Source organism: Myotis davidii, unplaced genomic scaffold (assembly GCF_000327345.1).
Source record: "Myotis davidii unplaced genomic scaffold, ASM32734v1 scaffold478, whole genome shotgun sequence".
In the NCBI taxonomy this organism is placed as follows: Eukaryota; Metazoa; Chordata; class Mammalia; order Chiroptera; family Vespertilionidae; genus Myotis; species Myotis davidii.
This window is the reverse complement of record NW_006289570.1, coordinates 1,549,990-1,567,933: the sequence shown is the minus strand read 5'-3', so window position 1 is coordinate 1,567,933 and position 17,944 is coordinate 1,549,990. Positions and strand designations below refer to the sequence as shown.

The window sequence follows — 17,944 nt, the reverse complement described above, 5'->3', positions numbered from 1 at the left end:
CTTTCCCTCTCCCCGCATGGTTTAGCTGACCACCCAAGTTAAACCAGACCCCTTGCCATGCCCTATTCCAGATCCCCACTTCCTTCCTTCATTACCCGAATTAAGGGGTGGGTTTTTCTGTTTATTTATATCATTGCTTGCTTGTCTTCTTTCCCATCAGATCTAAGTTTTACAAGGGAGGGTTCCATACCTGCCTTCTTCACCGTTATGTACCTAGATCTACCACCTCGTCTAACACACAGTAGGGACTGGAGAACGGACAAATGGAACTGTTCAGCACCACACCCAGCACTTAAGATGCAGCCAGCGGCAAATGTAGCATCCTCTCCCTTCCTCCTCCTGTCTGCCCTCCCTGCCTCCGTCCCTGGAGCCTTCAGGTAAAGGACAAATACCATTCATCGGCGAGGAGACGCAGCGATGCCCAATGTCATCATGGCTTTATTTGATTAGCTCCGACTCTGGCATCCGGGACACGTGTGCCGGGAGACAAAGCAACCGTACCCTGACCTCTGGTCCACGCGGTGCCATCCTTATAACTATTTCCATGACAACAGCAACAGGAAGCCAAGGCTGTGTGGCGTAGAGAGTATCTGGAGGGAGACAGGCAGAGTACATGGCCCCGCCAAGGGGGCTGGCATGAACCCTGGTTGCCTGGCCCCTGTCTGAGAGCATGGACATCTCTGCCACCAAGAGGCTCAGGGTCTACCACCCACCCGGTTGGCCACCTGTCCTGGTTTGCCCGGGTCACGAGCTAAAACCAGGAATGTCTGGACAAGCCCTGGAAGAGAGTGCGCTGAAGAAGGAAACTGCTAAGAATCATAGAATCGTCAAAAGAGAAGGGCCTTTACCCTATGTCTTCCAGGGTCTACCACCCACCCGGTTGGCCACCTGTCCTGGTTTGCCTGGGGCTGAGGGCTTGCCCAGGTCACGAGCTAAAACCAGGAACGTCTGGACAAGCCCTGGGAGAGGGTGCGCTGAAGAAGGAAACTGCTAAGAATCATAGAATCATCAAAAGAGAAGGGCCTTTACCCTATGTCTTCTGGGGCCCTGGGAGAGGGTGCGCTGAAGAAGGAAACTGCTAAGAATCATAGAATCGGAGAGAAGGGCCTTTACCCTATGTCTTCCGGTTTAACAGTACTGCCCATCCGGGGTGTTCTTTCCAAACCCCATAAACCTGGTGTGATGATGAGAGAAACATCAGACCCGCTGCTCTAGACCTCCTCTAAGGCAGCCAGGGATGGTGGGGCCTGAAGATCTGGGTTCAAATCCTGGCTTTGCCACTTCATGACTATGTGACTGTGGGTGGGTCACCTCACTTGTGAAATGAGATGATCTCCCTCAGCTCTCCCGAGGACTCAGTGTGACATCCTGTATAGGTGGCAGCGGCGATCAGCATCATCTCGTGATCACTGTCTGTGGCATTCCCATAGCTATTATTTGTTATTGTTGTTGGTAGAAATAGGCTTTGCGTTATTAGCGCTATTACTATTAGTTTCATACCCTGCCCCGGCAGTCAACGCGGGGATGTGCCGACGTATACACGAACACACGGTCCCACCTGCATACAAACACAGGCCCGCACGAAGGCATGCCTGTGCCGCACTCGGGCATCCTGTCCCAGCGCCCTGGTCTGCCCAAGCACTCAGCCCTGAGGAAGGGAATGAGGCTCCTCAGTCATTGACAAACCCCTCTTCCTCACGTGCTACCTCCATGGGACCCATCAGCCCTGGGAATGTCCTGGCATGTCCCCCACCTTAGGTCAGCACTGTGGCCACGCACACACCTGGAGGGCGCGCCACTCCCCCAGTGGCTGCGACACTTTCCCAGCCCAATTGTGAGGGGACCCACCTGGCTGTGCACTTTCTCCAGCTCCTCCTTGCTGACCGACGCCTTGCCGTCCTCCATGGTCCCCAGGAGGACCTGCACATCGGACAGCAGCGCGTGAGTCCTCCGGAGGTCCCTCCGCAGGCGCTTCTCCACGTCAAAGTCCCGATGGCCGATCTGGAAGCCAAGGGAAGGCACTCATGAGCTCAGACGGCAAAGCGGTGGCCAGGGTCCAAGCTCTCTGGAACCAGGCTCCCTGGGTTCGAATCCTGCTCTTGCCACTCGCTACAAGACCCTGAACAAGACACTTTTCCTCTCTGAGCCTCAGTTTCCTCATCTGCAGAATGGGAATGGCATCACGCACACGGGGCTGCTGTGAAAATTAAATATGTGCTTCGCCTAATGCCTGGCTCATAGTAACAGCACAGATGTGAGCTATTACTACTGTAACCAACGCCTGTAAGGATCCAAAGTCATTCTGTCTCCTCTTTGGCCCCAGTCATCAACATGGTCTCTCTTCACCTTGCAAGAGCCTACAGGTCAGGGGAGGCCTCTGCTGGCTGAAGTCAGGACAGCAGTCACCACAGAGGGGCAGTCACTGGAGAGGGCAGGAGGGGAGTTTCGGGGGTGGAGGGGGGCATCAATGTTACTGATTTTGGTGCTGGCTTCATGAATTTATGGAAATTTGTTGAGCTGCATGGATGGGGTATGGTGTACTTCTCTGCATGCATGTTACACGTCAGTAAATAGTATTAACATAGCTGCGCAGCTTTCGAAGCTCTAAACCAGCCTTTCTGTCCTGAGCTGGTCCCCTTTGTCAGTTAAGGACAGGCTGACAAGGTCACTTTCCACAGAGGGGCCTTAACGAGAAGCGAGCGCACTCCTTCCCCAGGACCCTGAAGCCACACCCTGACCTCCACACCAGGAGGGTGACAACTGCCCACAGACAACACTACAGACAAACCAAGGGCGACAGAATGATGTGGGGCTCGACATGAAACCGCCGCAGACCATGGTCTCCCCTGCCAACACAGCGCCGACTGGACACTGAGCTCGCATCTGCAAGAAACAACAGCGCCCTTCTCTTCAGGGGACCAGCGGGGAGGACACGGGGCCATCCATCAGACGAGGGTGTCACAGAAAATGGGGCCCGGATGCCTCAACCCTCGGACTCAGTCTCTCCACATCCGGGGACCTGGGTCTCTGTGCCAAGCACAGCGATGCCCTGCAATGCTCACAATGGCCTGGGGTGCTCCAGAACGAAGGTGGGATGGAGAATGAGGAGGCCCAGGCTTTAAGCAGCGGGAACTGTGGCTGAGTTAGGTCACTGCTCTGAACCCGAGTGTCCTCATCTGTGAAAGAGGGGGTTAAAAAACTCCCTATCCTCGCTGTTGAGGTGAGACAGAAGTCAGACGTGATGATGGATGGGAAAGCACTGTGCACGCTGCCGAGGGCTTTACAAGGAGAAGGGGTTATGGGTGCTGCCTGGTGGCCGGAATGCACTCCTTCAGACTCTGCGTCACTCCTTCTCTACCACCGGCTTCAAACTCTTTGAAAAATGAGTCAGTTCTTAGGATATAGCCTCTTTGTTCTCAGATGTATTGCTTTACGTTATAAATGCTGGAGATTATATATCGATATAGGGTGTCCCCCCAAAATATACACACACACACTTTGAATAATTATAAAGGCAGTGGTTATTAAAATACATTTCATTTTCAAAATTGGGCTATCAGCTGTTGAAGTGTGTATACATGTTTTGGGACACCCTGTATAATATGCTATTTGTATATAATATATATATATATATTATACATGTATATTCATCTTCTTACCTGCTGAGCCGAGCTGAGGCCTGGGCATTGAGCCAGGCCTTTGTCACAAGTCATTACATTGAACTCCTGTGACAATCTCTTAACAATAGACATTATTATTATGATTGGCTTTATAAAAGCGGTAATAGCTTACAGGTATTGAGGGCTGAGTGTCAGACACTTCTAAACACTGTATGGATGTCAGCACATTTCATCGTCATAGTGAATCTCTGAGCTGTGCAGTACCATGATCCCCATTTCACAGATGAAGAAACTAAAGCTTATGGAGGGGAAGTAGTTTGCCCAAGATTACTCAGCTAGCAGTAAGTGGCAGAGTTAGGATACGAACCCAACTTGGCTGACTGCAAAGAGGTTCTTTTTGTAAACTATATGATGAGAGACGTATGATTCGCTCTTTCCACTGAAGAAAAGGTGTCACGGAGGCCCAGAGAAGCATGGTCCCTCCCAGGCTGCGTTGGGATCAGGAAGAGCCTTAGATGAATGGAACTGCTTGGCCAGGTGCAGGGCAGGACCTGCAGGTAGAAGGCACTGCGAGAGCACGGGGGGCCTGAGAAACAGCCTTGTACATTCTGTTCTGGGTGAGTAGCATGAGGGTATGAAACATGGGGGTGGGGGCAGGAAACAGAGTTACAGCTGACAAGACTGGCATGGAGTGGGCAGGTGATCTGTCCCAGGCCAGGCCCTGGTTGTGCAGGGCTCTAACCACTGTACCACAGTGCCTACTGGAACTCAAATCCCAATTTATTCACTTGAGCCCAGGCCCTATACCATCTAAGCAGTGTGCTTGGCACCTTGCTTATTTTTGTGTCTGTTCTTGTTCAGCACACATCCTAAAGTGCCTTTAATTCTCCCGTGGGGCAGGTTGACATCAGTACACCCCCTGATGCTGGCACTGACTGTGCAGTAGGGGTGGCTCAGATTCTACCCTCTTCTCTGCCAGAACAACCCTGAAAATACCACCGCCATCTCCTTCTCAGAGGGATCACTGAAAACGAAATTCACAGCAAAAACTCAGACCAAGGCCTCCTCCCCTCCATAATGAATGGCTACAGGAGGGGAGGGCGGAGGGAAGGACTCATTAGGTTAATGGGAAATGAATGTGACTCTGCAAGTTCACGTTTTACAGCACAAAGATTCAAATTTAGATAAAACTGGTGAATAATTAACCAATAAATCTAAATAATGTTTAGTGTTGTTGTGGGAAGCTGTGGTCAAGCCTCGATTGTTTCGCCATTAATAATGAAGGCAGCCTGTTGGGGGCAGTTTTTAAATGCCTGTGGTCAGAGAACTCTCTGAGCACGGGAACAGTAGGACCTGGAACGGCTGTTGGGGTAACCAAGCCCCTTTGCAGCTGGGAAAATTGAGGTCTGGCCAGAGAAGGTGAGTTGCTGAAGGTTGCACAGCAAATTAACGGCAGAACTGGGCTGACTTATAATAATATGAAAAATGATGGGCCACAAAAGGATGATTCTAGTTAACTGGATCTTAATCATTTTTAAGCAACATGATGTTCTATTTTAAAAAATAGGGGTTTTCAAATAATAGACACTTCGTTTCAAATCCACACAGGCCACTGACAAGCTATGTGATCCGGGCAATCTGCTTTACTTTTGAGCTTCACTTCTTTCATTTATATGTAGAAACTAGTAATACCTACCCCACAGCACTGTTGTGAAAACTAAATAAAGTGTGTTAGGGAAAATTATAATTAAGTGTTTATCTTAAAATGTATGGCGACCACCATAAGAATAGAAATATGATTTGTAGCTTCAGCACCTGCAGTGAGCAAAAGTGATCACAGAATGAATACATGATCAATCTATCCAACAGCAGGAAAACAGTCAAGCAAAAAGCAAAGAAAAGGGACAATGAACCAACAAATACTAAACACAAAAGAAGAGAACAGAAATAAATTCAAATGTATCAGTCACTGTAAGAAACGTAAGTAAATTATATTGTTCTATGAGAAGTTACAGACTAAACTTGGATTAATCCCAGTCAGGGCACATGCCCAGGTGCATGTGGGAGGCAACCAATCAATGTTTCTCTCTCTCTCTCCTTCTCCCTTCTTCTCTCTCTAAAAAAAAAAAAAAAAAAAATGAAAACATTTAAAATAAATAACACTTTTATTAAGTGAAGGGTATCATACAGTGCAATGATTTCCCATAGAGTAGGAGATATTTGCAACATATGTAAACAAAAATGTACTAACATCTTGTACAAGCATCATGAATGACCAATAGAAAAAAAGAAGCCAAAAGACTGAATAGGCAAGTCACATTGGAGACGACCATAACAAACGTTAGGAACACACAGCCTCACTAGCGAGGGGACCAGCAGTGCAATTAACACTCGGTGACTGGCAAACATTTTAAAACTATCTGGCAGTGACACGTGTCAGTGGAGACATGGGGAAGCAAACATTTAAAAAATCCTGCTAGTGACAGTATAAACTGTCACAGTCACGTTGGGGAATGATTTGGGCGACATCTAATAATTCCAAAATGAGACCGTCCTAGGAGCCAGCAATCTTCCAGCTACACACCCTGGCGACACCCGTCCCTGTGTGTGATGAGACATATATAAGAATACGCACTGCAAGTGTGTGTCTTGGAGTGGAAACAAGTAAATATTCACCAACAGAAAAAGGAAATTTAAAAATATGTATACTGTGCAGCGGTTAAAATGACAGCATTAGAGCTACATGAATTATCATAGCCTAATCTGGAAACATAGTATACGGAGGAGGCCAGATAGAGAATCACATGTGCTGCACACGGTCAAAGTGTAAACACACATGCAGAGGAATTCATGCCCCGACCTCAGGACAATAATTTCCTCTGGGAGAGAGGGAAGGAGGAGGGAAAGAAGGCAGGGAGATCAGGATTGGAAACCCAGGGGCCACCAACTGTTTGGAGAATGTTTTTTTCTCTGAGCCTGGCTGCTTCTAGCAAGAGTCTTGCTCTCACGAGAAACCAGCTGTGAGCACAGGGGCCCCATTAAAGCAAGAGTTGTCCACACACTCACTCCAACAGCTGAAGGCAGTGGCCCGTCTGTCACTCTGGCTGCACCCACCCTCTTTGGTCTCCTCAGTTCTTCTAAGAACCCTGCTGAGTGTGGGCCCCGGAAGGCCCTTTATGAAGAGCCAGTGAATGTGGACAGGGACAGACTTAATGGAGAAGAGGGCACTCGGCCCAAAGACCCCTCCAGCTGGCCTCCCCGTAAATCTACTTCTATTATAGGGCCCGAGACAGGGAGCGTGCTTTCCCAAATGTCTGCTGGTGGGTCCCCCTCACCTGGTCACAGAGGGTCCCGATCAAGCCTTCCAGATCCTGCTTCTCATGGAGGACCATCTGCTTCTCCTCATATTCTTGCTCCAGCTGCATTTCCAGCTGGCGGAGCTGTGGGCACGAAGGGCAGATCCATGCACAGGAGAAATGAGCTCCCTCTGGACAAATCCCACAGGGCAGGGACCCTTCCCAGAGGAAGGGGATGATGTGGAGTCCAAGGCCCTTCACCCAGTTCCACGAAGGCTGCCCCGGTGGTTAGGAGCAGGTGTCTCTGTTGGAGAACTCAGGAGCCTAAAACCTTGGGAGCCCAACAACTACGGCGAGGGCTGGGCAATTACGGGAAGACCCTACCACTCATTGTGAAGCCCCGTCCCCCGGGTCCCTACCCATCCCTACCAGATGTCTCCTACCTGTGCCATGCCCTAGCTTGAATATCTCTAAGTCTTGGCCCTCTGATTTTTTCAGGATCTGCATGGCACTACATCCAACATATTAATATGCATCAGCCTCCCTTATTAAACATATAAATATACATGATGCAGTAAAAAAAGTAGTTGGATTTGAGATTATCTAGTATCTCTCCAAAATTCACTTGTTGAAACCCTCCCCCAAAGCAATGGTACTTGGACGTGGGGCCTTTGAGTGGTAATTAGGTTGGAATGACATCAGGGTGGAGTCCCCATGATGGGATGAGAGCCCTTATAAGAGGGGATACACCAGAGAACTTGCTTCTTCTCTCTCTCTCTCCCCTCTTAAAATGAGGAGGTGGCTGCCTACAAACCAGGAAGAGAGCCCGCACCAGACACCTTGGTCTTGGACTTCCCAGCCTCAGAACTGTGAGCAGTAAAAGTCTATGATATTCTGGCATGACAGCCTGAACTGATTAAGATTTTGGCTACAAATGACTCACTGAATTTACAGTTGGTGCTGAATTCTCAGCAATCACCCAGCAAGGCCGGGAGCTCCCCGCTAGAGTGAATACCCCACCAGCTTTGCTCACCCTCTTCCCCTCCAGCCTCTCTCATCTACGTTATCTTACCCCTCCATGCTCCCTCTGTAACCTTGTGCCTTCAGTGACCCTATTTCACAGATGGGCAAAACTGAGTCAGAAAAAGGCTCCAAAGTGCATACTCTTTAGTCAGTTTTTGCTAAGAGCTGTTAGTTATCGGTCTCCTGGCCCCAGCTCCACTGCCACTCCAGATGGCCATTAGCATTCCCACCCAGCTTGCTAGCAATTGATTTCCTGCCAGGGCGAGAGAGAGACCTAGCAGAGAAGTCACTAGATGTGAAGGCAGTGGCAGTGTCTGTCATAGGAGAAAAACACCTTCCCCTTTATAAATCTGTCCACGGCGAGACCCCAGGAAGGTCTGGGTCACACCTCCAGCTCTCTGAGGCCCTGGCTCAGGGCCCCCCCTCATGATTTGAGGTGCTTTTGAAATGCACCAGATACGGTGCAACCTTCACTGGAGGGCACACAGACAGGGACTGAGGGCTTCTGCCTCCTGACCCATGAAGGGGAAAAAAATAGTGATTGATGGTCACTTAGGTAGAAAGCAAGTTCATTTCAAAATTTTCTTTTAAGAGACACATAAGGCATTCTGCTCACATCTGCTTTTGGAATGAAGACGGGAATGGCTAAAACAAATTCTGAAAAAGATACAAAATAATAAAAACTATATATCGAGCAAGGCAACATTTTCTGGAGCGTGTTCTGTAGAATATTTCCACATGCTATTCACAGATACGATGTGGGGGAGAGAAGGGGAGTCCATGCTAGAATAAGTATGGAAGTCATTGAGTTGACAGGGTCTTCAGTGCAGGACTTATCAGAGCCTTTGGTAAGTCACTGTGCAGGAAGTGCTAAGCGATGAAGCACTGCCCAAGGTTGACATCTATCAAGTGCTTCCAAAATGGCCCTTCATATTCAAACAGTTACAAAATAAACAACAACAAAAATATCTTGTGTCTTGGTTAAGAGTCTGGGCTTTTCAAACCAATGGACATGGACAACAGGGGATGGGAGCATGAGTGTGTGTGTCGGGGGGGAGGTTGGGGGTTAATGGGGGGGATGAGGACACATTTGTAATACCTTAACTAATAATAATAAAATTTAAAAAAAAAGAGTCTGGGCTTTGGAGTCAGATAGAACTAAGTTCAAATCCTAGCTCGGCTACTTCCCAGCTGGGGAACCTTGGGCATGTCACTTCACCTGTAGAAACAGCATTCGTGTGAGGATTCAATAAGTCCATAGACATAAAGAACCCAGCCTGGCGCCCAATGCGTGTTTAAAGAATGCCATTCATTTCTCCCAAATATGTAATAAAGGAAAATAAGCAGAAACTGGCCCTTTGGTGATAACTTCCAGCACTTTACAGTTTAGAAGACACTTCCCCTTCTTTTATCTCATCCCCATATAGATAGTGAAGGTAGACCAAGTTCTATCATTCCTCCCATTTCACAAAGGAGAGAACAGAGTCTCGAGGTGTGACAAGATGTACTCAAGGGCACACAGATCTAGCTGGGCCCAAGTCACTGACTTTTTTCTTTCCATTCCTAGAGAGTTTTAGGAGGGTGGCATGCTGGGCCCCTCGGGATGAGCCATGGGAACCTGCAGAGCAGGATGAAGAGAGGAGCAGCAGCTCCCACTTCTGGGGGTGGAGAATGGGCCCAGTTCTTACTCCCTGGAGGGAAGGCAGGGTGTCAGGCAGCCCAATCTGTCTCCCGCGGAAGTCCTGCCAGTCACCACGGCCCCTCACGCCCTGCCCTGGAGGATGCTTAGCAGTGGGCTCTGCAGGGCGCCAAGTTCCTGCACCCGCCTTCTCCTGAGGATTAATCACACCCACAAGCAAGCCAGCCACCAAGCTGTTCCCTGGCCCCTCCTGCAGGCCCAGCCACCTAGAAACCCAGCTCTAATGAACGGGGATTACGTTCCAAAACTCTGCAATGTTTCCACATGTGCGAGCTCCTGGAGTCTTCACTCTCACCCTGCACAGTAGCCATTAGCATCCCATTTGTCAGACGAGAGACCTGAGGCTCTTAGTAAGGCTTTGTGGTTTCTCTAAAGCCCTACATTGTAGGTTTTCCATGGAGCTGGGATTTGACTCAACCCCTGGAGTCCAGAGGGCTCTGCAGAGACTGTTTAGGGAGCTCCTAAGGGGAATCCACTCTGGGGAATGCTACTCAGCGCCTCCTTGGAGATGCACAAGGCACATTAGGCTCTGACAGACCCACGAGTGAGTGGTGACACCTGCTCAGGGAGGCGCACCCCGAAGTTCGAGGCAATTCCACCTTCAGGGTCCACCGTATACTCCTATCCGTCAGCACATCTATGAGGATATTCATCTCAGCATCGGGGATAACAACAGAAAATCAGAAGCACCCTAAGTGTCCAACCACAGGGGACCAGCTGATAAGTCAGAGTGTATTTCTGGGTCCTATTTAAGATAGATACTTCTGTCCCAGCACCTTGAAAGCATCCAGGGAGCTAAGGTCTCAGGTGACTGCCCAAGGAGTCCGTCCCCAGGCCCTGCCCCCACTACCCTTGCTCTAAGGAAGAGGATACCAGGCCTGGGCCTGCCCTGCCCCAAGGGCACAGCTGTAGCCGCTGCTTAGCTGCTAACGTACCCGCTTCTGGCAGGACTGGCGGACATCCTCCAGCTCCTCCTCCTGGTCCTCCCGGTCCTTCTGGTGCATCTGCTTCATCCGCTCTATCTCCAGCTCCAGCCGCTGGCGGAGCTGGGGGGCAGCAAGGACAGCACATGAGGGTGACCCTCACCCACTCCCCTGGCCCTCCATGCCATCCTTAGCATTCTGGTTGCATTTTTTGTTTTTGGCGTGCATGAACAAGAGTCAAATTATCCCCCCAGACACCCAGGAAGGTAAATCAATAGTCGATAAGTAGCCCAAACGCTGCCTCTATTCCTTCCTGTGGTCGTAACAGACATCACCAATCAATCATATGCTCTTCTGCTGAGTTTAGATGGAGCCTCAGAATCCTTCTCAACACTGCTAAGGTGAAACATTGCCATCATCCCTGGGGCGGCCATGGATGGGAGGACAGGTGAGTGAGCGGACAGTGTGATGAAATGTTATTCAGGAGGAGCTGAACACCTGGAGAGATCACTGGCCCCAGATGTTACCTCAGGTGATTTTGTCTATAATCAGTTCCCCTTCTCTGTGGAAAATAGCCATCTTTGAATGCTATTATGAGGATTCAATGAGATGGCCCATGTAAAGCACTTAGCACAGTGCCTGGCACATACTTATCGCTCTCTCTTTCCCGAGTGTTTTGAAAGCAGAGAGGACTTCCTGGCAGCCTGACATAGCAGGCTCCGTGTTCCCATGAAGAGTCATCTCATAAACGAGACCCTCCAAGCCTTGCTCAGCCGGGCAAAGAGCTGCACGTGACACTGAAACCACGTTGTATAAAAGGTTCTGAAATGGAAGGCAGAGGCCACGGGTCCCAGTTCCAGTTCCACGTTTCACCTTCTCGATCTGGATAAGTGAGGGCCCGACCCACGCTCCTGCCTCTCAGATGCTGCGGCACACTGGAATGAACTAACACGTTTTTTAAACTTAAACTTCAGAGCTTCCCCCTAGATCTGTCAAATTAGAATGTCCAGGGTAGAGGGCCCAAGAACCTATACTTTTCAGCTGTCCCTTATCCGGGCTCTTTGATGCGATTGGTCGATGGAGAAGCACTTGGAACTCAAAGGGCCCAAGAACCTATACTTTTCAGCTGTCCCTATCCGGGCTCTTTGATGCGATTGGTCGGTACGTGGGTCACATTGTAGAAACTCTTCCTGACCATGTAGCACACTGTCCCGGCGCCTGGCATCAAACCAAGCATTCAGAAGGCCACAATCACTGTCCCTAACGTGGAAATCACGCTGAGGAAAAACAATGCTGGTCTTTGGAAAAGCGCTGATGGTATTCTCTGCTGGGTAGGGCTGGGTGCAGAGGAAAAAGGATAGTGCCTGTTGGAGTCCCTGTTACAGCTCTTGGCATAAAGGATGCTCACTTTAAATGTCAACTTCCTTCCTCGCCTTCTTTAAAATGACAGAGGTTATGGGAAGATAATCCAAAATGAGGAGCTGAAGCAAGTAAATAAAATATTTCTTTTTCATTTTTCTCTCTAGCCTCCTGGACCCTCCTGACATCTGCAATACCATTTATGTCAAGCTTATATGAGCTCACATAAAATCCCCTAGAAAAAGTGCTATATTGTCATCAATAAATACTTCCTGGGTGTCTCCCAGGGCACAACGCAGTAGGAAGTAATGGGTGAAGCTAAAGATGCATGAAGTGTTGAGTCAGCCTCGCCTCCCCCGTGAGGAGGTAAGGATGGACAATTAGGAAGCTGCATTACCTTACGGGTCCCTGAGGTCGCCTGGCGTACATACTATGTTTCTGCTTCCGAGCACTGAGTGGTCCCCTGGTGGTATCTTTGAGGAACACACTTTTCCAAAGGGCTTGATTTATGCTTGACTGTGGGTCGCTATGTGATCCTGTGACATTCTCCATGCCCCTTAATGTCCTCCACAGACATTCCCCCTCCTGCACACACCTTCATGGACTCATGGGGACGGGGGGAATGTAGGGGATGGACAAGGCTCCGATTTCACTGTACAGATGAGGGGACTGAAGCGAGAGCACGGGGAGCTTGCCTAAGGTCATCCAGAAAATGAGCTGCCTTGAGGACTCCATCTGGATGGGATGACATCACAGCACCTTAAACGCCACCTGACTGCCCTGCCTCTGGGCCTTCACACAGTCTGTTCCTCCTGCCTAATTGTCCATCCTTACCTTACAGGGGAGGCGAGGCTGACTCAACACTTGCATGCATCTTTTGGTCAGTCAACTCAGATTCACCCTTTAGCTTTAAGCTTTGGTGAATGTCACTTCCGGCGGGAAGTCTTCCCTGACTGTTTCCCCAACTGGGCTCCCGAGATCAGATCTGCAAGTTATACTTTCCCACAACACGCAGCATGACTGTAACCTTCAGGAGGGCAGAGACCACGTCTGGGTTGTTTGTAGCTGAATCCTCAGCAACCACACGGTGCATGGCACAAAGTAGCTGCTTAATAAATGAGTAAAGGAGCTGTTTTCTGAACTGCTCCAGACTCTCTCTCTCCACATCTCCCACACCTTGGTCTCAGTACTCAGCAGGACCCATCCTGATGGAGTGGAGGTAAGTGAGAAGCAAGGGCAGGGACCCCAGCTTTCCCCTTACATGTGCCACCTCCACCCTTCAACCCCTCCCCCTGCCTCTCCCCATCCTCCCTCTAACTCCTCCGCCCCGACTTCATCAGAGCTGCTCAGAGTCCCCTGCTTTACATATTTATGCTGCCTGCTCAGATTTTCTTGAAAAAGAGTTCCCAGCCTTAAAATCTCTTCAAAATAATCACCCCTTATGAAATCCCACATGAAAAATTTCTGTAGAGCTAAGCATCAGGAAAAGCCTTCTCCGTCTGAAAAACTGCTGTGTTTTCATCACGGGGACAACAAAAGGCATGCAACTCAGGTTTCCTTCTTCTCTCTGGCCACCAGGAATTTTAGAGCTAAAACAAGTAAGTGTGTAAGAGCGCATGTTTTGCATAACTGCATATTAATACACTGTCCCCAACCCTCCTTAGTGTATATTTTAATTTGTATTTTTCTGGTTCAAATTGTATTTATATTTTTTTTCTATTTTTTTATGCATGCATCTTAGATGCTGCTACAAATTCCTTATGGAACAAGGTAGGCATATAAACAAACAAGCAGACAAATAAAATATTCATTTGATACTTCATTGAGCGTGCGGGTACTAGAGCATTTGATATTCCTGCCTTATTCCCCTTAGCTATTTTGCATTTCTTGAAGACTAGCGCTCCAATCTTCCTTGATAGTGTTCACAGTGCTGTGCACAAAGTAAGTATGCAAGGCGCTGCAGTCACATGGAGCAGGCTACAAACCCTATCCCTGCCACTTTATCCACACCTCCAAGCCTCAGCCTCCACATCTGTAAAGTGGGGGCAATCAATATATCACCATAGAAAGCTCTTGTGAAGATTCAGGAGATGATACTCGGGGAGAGCCCTGGGCGGAGTCAGGTACACAGACAGTGCTCAATTAATGTCAGACATTAATCAACACCAACTATGCACCTGGCCTCATTCTCAGCTCTGTAAGTGGCCTGATAAGTAAGGTCAACAAAAAACCATGCCTTCCTGAAACTTATGTCCTTTTGGGGAGAACAGCATTGGACACATTTTGAACAATACTATCGAATGTGATGACAGCAGGTGCCATGAAGGACAAACCCGCTAAAGAGATGGAAGTGAATGTGGTGTGGAGGTGGGGCTATAAGGTAGCAGTGCACCTGGTCATGAAGGGTCTGAATGTCAGACCTACAGCTTTAGAGGTTCTCTCAGGTAACAGGGAGCCACAGAGGATGGGAGCAGCTGAGGGAGGTTCCTGCGCCGTATTTTAATAACATCCCTGGGCCTTGGAGTCGGCCGGGGACAGCTTCCCTACCTGCTCCAGCTGCTGGATGGTGTTTTCCTGCTGTTTCCGGATCTGCTGTTGCTTGAGGGCATTGGATTCCAGTTTCCAGAGCCTGTCCTTCAAGCCAGCGACGCTGTTCTCCCCCAGAGAGGGCAGCGTCAGCAGCTCCCGCTTTTGGGCCTGCAGCGTCTCCACCTCCTGCTTCAGCTTTGAGGTTTCCTGCTCCTTTTGCTACAGAGACAAAGGGGATGGAGGCTGGAGTCCCATGACCACGGCCCCCTCCAGGGTCACCCCTAACACTTGCTGGAATGGTGCTTCCCATTTTTCAATGCATGCCTTCTCCACTCACCATGCAGCCCCTCACAGCACCCGCTGCAGGACACCCAGGCTGCTTCCTGGAACAGCACAGGCAGGCGGGGGCAGGAGAGCAAGCCACTGCCCCTAGAGTTAGACCTCCAGGCACCTAAAGGGAGTGCTTGCCCCATTTGTAGGCTGTGCACCTGCTGAGGCCAAGACTGACTTGGAGCCGGGAGGCAGGGTGTCCAGAAATGGCTTCCAGGTTAGAAAGTCACCTAAGGGCCAAAGAACTGTGGGCCGCTAGATCATGAAGGAGCTGCAGGCCAGGCTGAGAGGTTCAGAGGTTCTTCCCGGGGTACCAGGGAGCCACAGCAGGGCGAGGAGCAGCTGAGTAAAGTGCCTGTGTCATATTTAATAAAGCCCCTTTGCAGTGGAGCCTGCATGGGACAGGGCACTGCCTCTGGACGGGGTTACCGCTAACTCATTCCACACCGAGCCTCTCACACCTTCCCGGTGCCCACCTGAGAACCCAGGCAGGAGACCAGAGCACATTCAATGATTCAAGCTAGGCAGGTCCGACTACCTGTCTGCTGTCTACTGTTGGTTTTTGTGTTTTTTTAAAAATATATTTTATTTATTTTTTACAGGGAGGAAGGGAGAGAGATAGTTGGAAACATCGATGTGAGAGAAACATCGATCAGCTGCCTCCTGCACACCCCCTACTGGGAATGTGCCCGCAACCAAGGTACATGCCCTTGACCGGAATCAAACCTGGGACCCTTTAGCCCCCGGGCTGACGCTCTATTCACTGAGCCAAACAGGTTAGGACTACTGTTGGTTTTATTAAGGACCCCTGAGAGCATGACTCCAGCTGGCAGGCCGGGACGCCCACACAGAGTTCCCTCCCCATCGCCATTTAGAGCAGGTACGCAGTGGGGTTTCCTGAGACCCAGAGACCGAGAGCCCAGAGGCTCCATTCCTCCCACCCCTTACCTTCAACTGCTGCTGGAGCTGGCCCAGCTCCCACCGGACGCTGGTGTTCTCCTGGGTCACTTTCTCGCGGAGTCCCTTCTCAAACACAGACTCACCCAGGGCCTGGGCGAGCTGCATGTCAAACCTGTCCAAGCAGAACGTGTGTCATGGCTTCACTGGAGTGGAACCCACAGGTGAGGGCTGAGGGGGGGGGGCCTCCTGGGGCAGGGGAGGGGAAGGGGAGAGCAGCCAGTTTGTGAGAATCAGTAGAGAGAGAGAAAGAAAGGGGGGGAGAAGGAGAGAGAGATAGAAGAGGGGAAAAGGGGAGAGAAAAAAGAGGGGAGGCAAAAGAGAGAGAGAAGAAAATGGTGGGATTTGCTTAATGCCTTCCTGTAAGGTTGTGGATATGGGGTAGGAAGAATCTGGAATACAAGAGAGCAGCTTTTAGAGTTTGTATAAAGTTTTCACAAAATATTGCATGCTTATTTAAAATGGGACTTAAAAATATATGGATAAAAATTAGAATGAAACTGTATACAGAGAATAAAAATAAAAACATATATGGGACAATCTGATGCATCTGGTTGCCAATGTATTCCAGGAACGTTTACCTCTGGCAAGCCCCGGTTTGCTGCCTAATGACCACTGGCCGGTGAGTGGATGACTGGAGATATCCACACAAACAAGGGATAGATACCTTGCGTTCCCTATTTTATATGATGCTGCTGGGCTTATGCACTTACAACCCCATTAGCGCAGGGCAGTTACTGGGAAAATGCTGGACAGTTATGCATTCAGCGTGTTCACTTGTTTCCCTGGCAGATAACACGGAGACTCGAACAGCCCTACTTAGGACCGTCCAGGACTGAGGAAATGGCTGCTTTGGGGCCCACCTGCCCCTCCAGCATGGTGACCCCTGGAGGAGAAGTACTTCCTGGACTTGACATCATTCTGTGTGGTTGTCTCGGCCTTCAATCCCTATCACAGAGGAGGAAACAACAGAGGGGCTCTGCCAGGTAAGCAAGGACTTTGGTCATTAGCCCCTGGACCACAAAGAAAGGCCCGCTTTTCCAGGGAACTTGGTGCAACCGAAATGGCCAAGCTGGACATGGGGTTTGGGTCTTGGTAAAAAGGTCTCCCTGTGACAAGATTATCCAATGTTCCTTAATATGAGGTGGTCATTCTGAGATTCAGACTCCTGAGAAAGCCAATTGTGGCTCACAGGAGGAAGCCCTACCAGTGGAACTGCCAGGAGCTTTCTGATTGGCTGTTGATGACATCATTCAAGAGGTGCTATTGGCTGCCTCTGAATGGAAGCATTGTGATGAGGATGATGACCCAACAATCCCAAGTGCCAGGGTGTGGGGTGAGGTCCACATTGTCCTAACAATTTAGCAAGAAACATTACATCCATTCTACAGAAGAAAGGCGAAGTAATTTATTAGCCCAAATTTCCACAGTGGTGGAAGCAAGCTTGAGCCCAGGTTCTCTACTGGGCACCTTCCTTCCCTGTGCCCTGGGACAGGCGCAGAAAGACAGAGAGGCCAGGCAATGACTGCTGTTTCAAAAGAGTCCTTGACTTAACAGGCCACCTCAGGCCAAAGAGTGGCTCCTACAGAGCCTAACTCCTGGAACACATCGGCCCACCAACTGAGGCCCGATGGATTTGCACACACCCTTCACCCCACCAGGAAGAGGTGGGTTCCAGCCTCAGGTGAGCATGGGAGACAGTGAGCCCAGCACAGGCCTTACCCCAAGGAAGCAGCCTGGGAGTTCCATCAGCCCTCGAAACTGAGCTTTGTGACCCAGGGGGTAACCATGGCAACAAAAAGTCACTCCCTCAGATGGCACCATTCTGGATCGCTCTGAACTCAGAAGCCAATGTCAGGACAGGAAACGCTAGCAGCGTGGAGACATCCCTTCATCCTGGGCCCAGAAAACTAAGGAAGCAGCTGCATCTACAATTTGTTGACACTTCGAGGGAGATGAGGAAGTACTGCTAACTTCTAGATCTCTCCCTCACCATTAGATGGAGACTCCCACTGCCCTCACTGGCTTCCTGCTAAAACAGAATCCGCCTGGAAAGAAAAAGGCTGCTATTTGCAATTAGCATTGAAATGTAAATGAACTTCAGCCAAGAAATTGTAGCAAAGTAGAGGGCATCCGAGGAGAGGTGTAAATCTGGAGAGGAGAAAGCGTAAATATGAAGAAACGGGGACCTTCCGGGGCGGAGGCATC

The 17,944-nt window shown here is 49.7% G+C and overlaps 1 protein-coding gene across 1 annotated transcript in view; it reads right to left on the bottom strand.

The window, feature by feature from the left end:
• The window catches only part of MYO18B (myosin XVIIIB), a 200,197-nt gene that overhangs the window by 103,902 nt on the left and 78,351 nt on the right, over positions 1-17,944 (bottom strand). The window contains exons 30-34 of the mRNA XM_015562824.1: positions 15,728-15,851; positions 14,468-14,668; positions 10,574-10,684; positions 6,956-7,060; positions 1,849-2,001 (exon numbers count right to left, since the gene is read on the bottom strand). Coding sequence (XP_015418310.1) covers positions 1,849-2,001; positions 6,956-7,060; positions 10,574-10,684; positions 14,468-14,668; positions 15,728-15,851 — 694 coding nt within the window. The remainder of the gene's footprint in view (positions 1-1,848; positions 2,002-6,955; positions 7,061-10,573; positions 10,685-14,467; positions 14,669-15,727; positions 15,852-17,944) is intronic.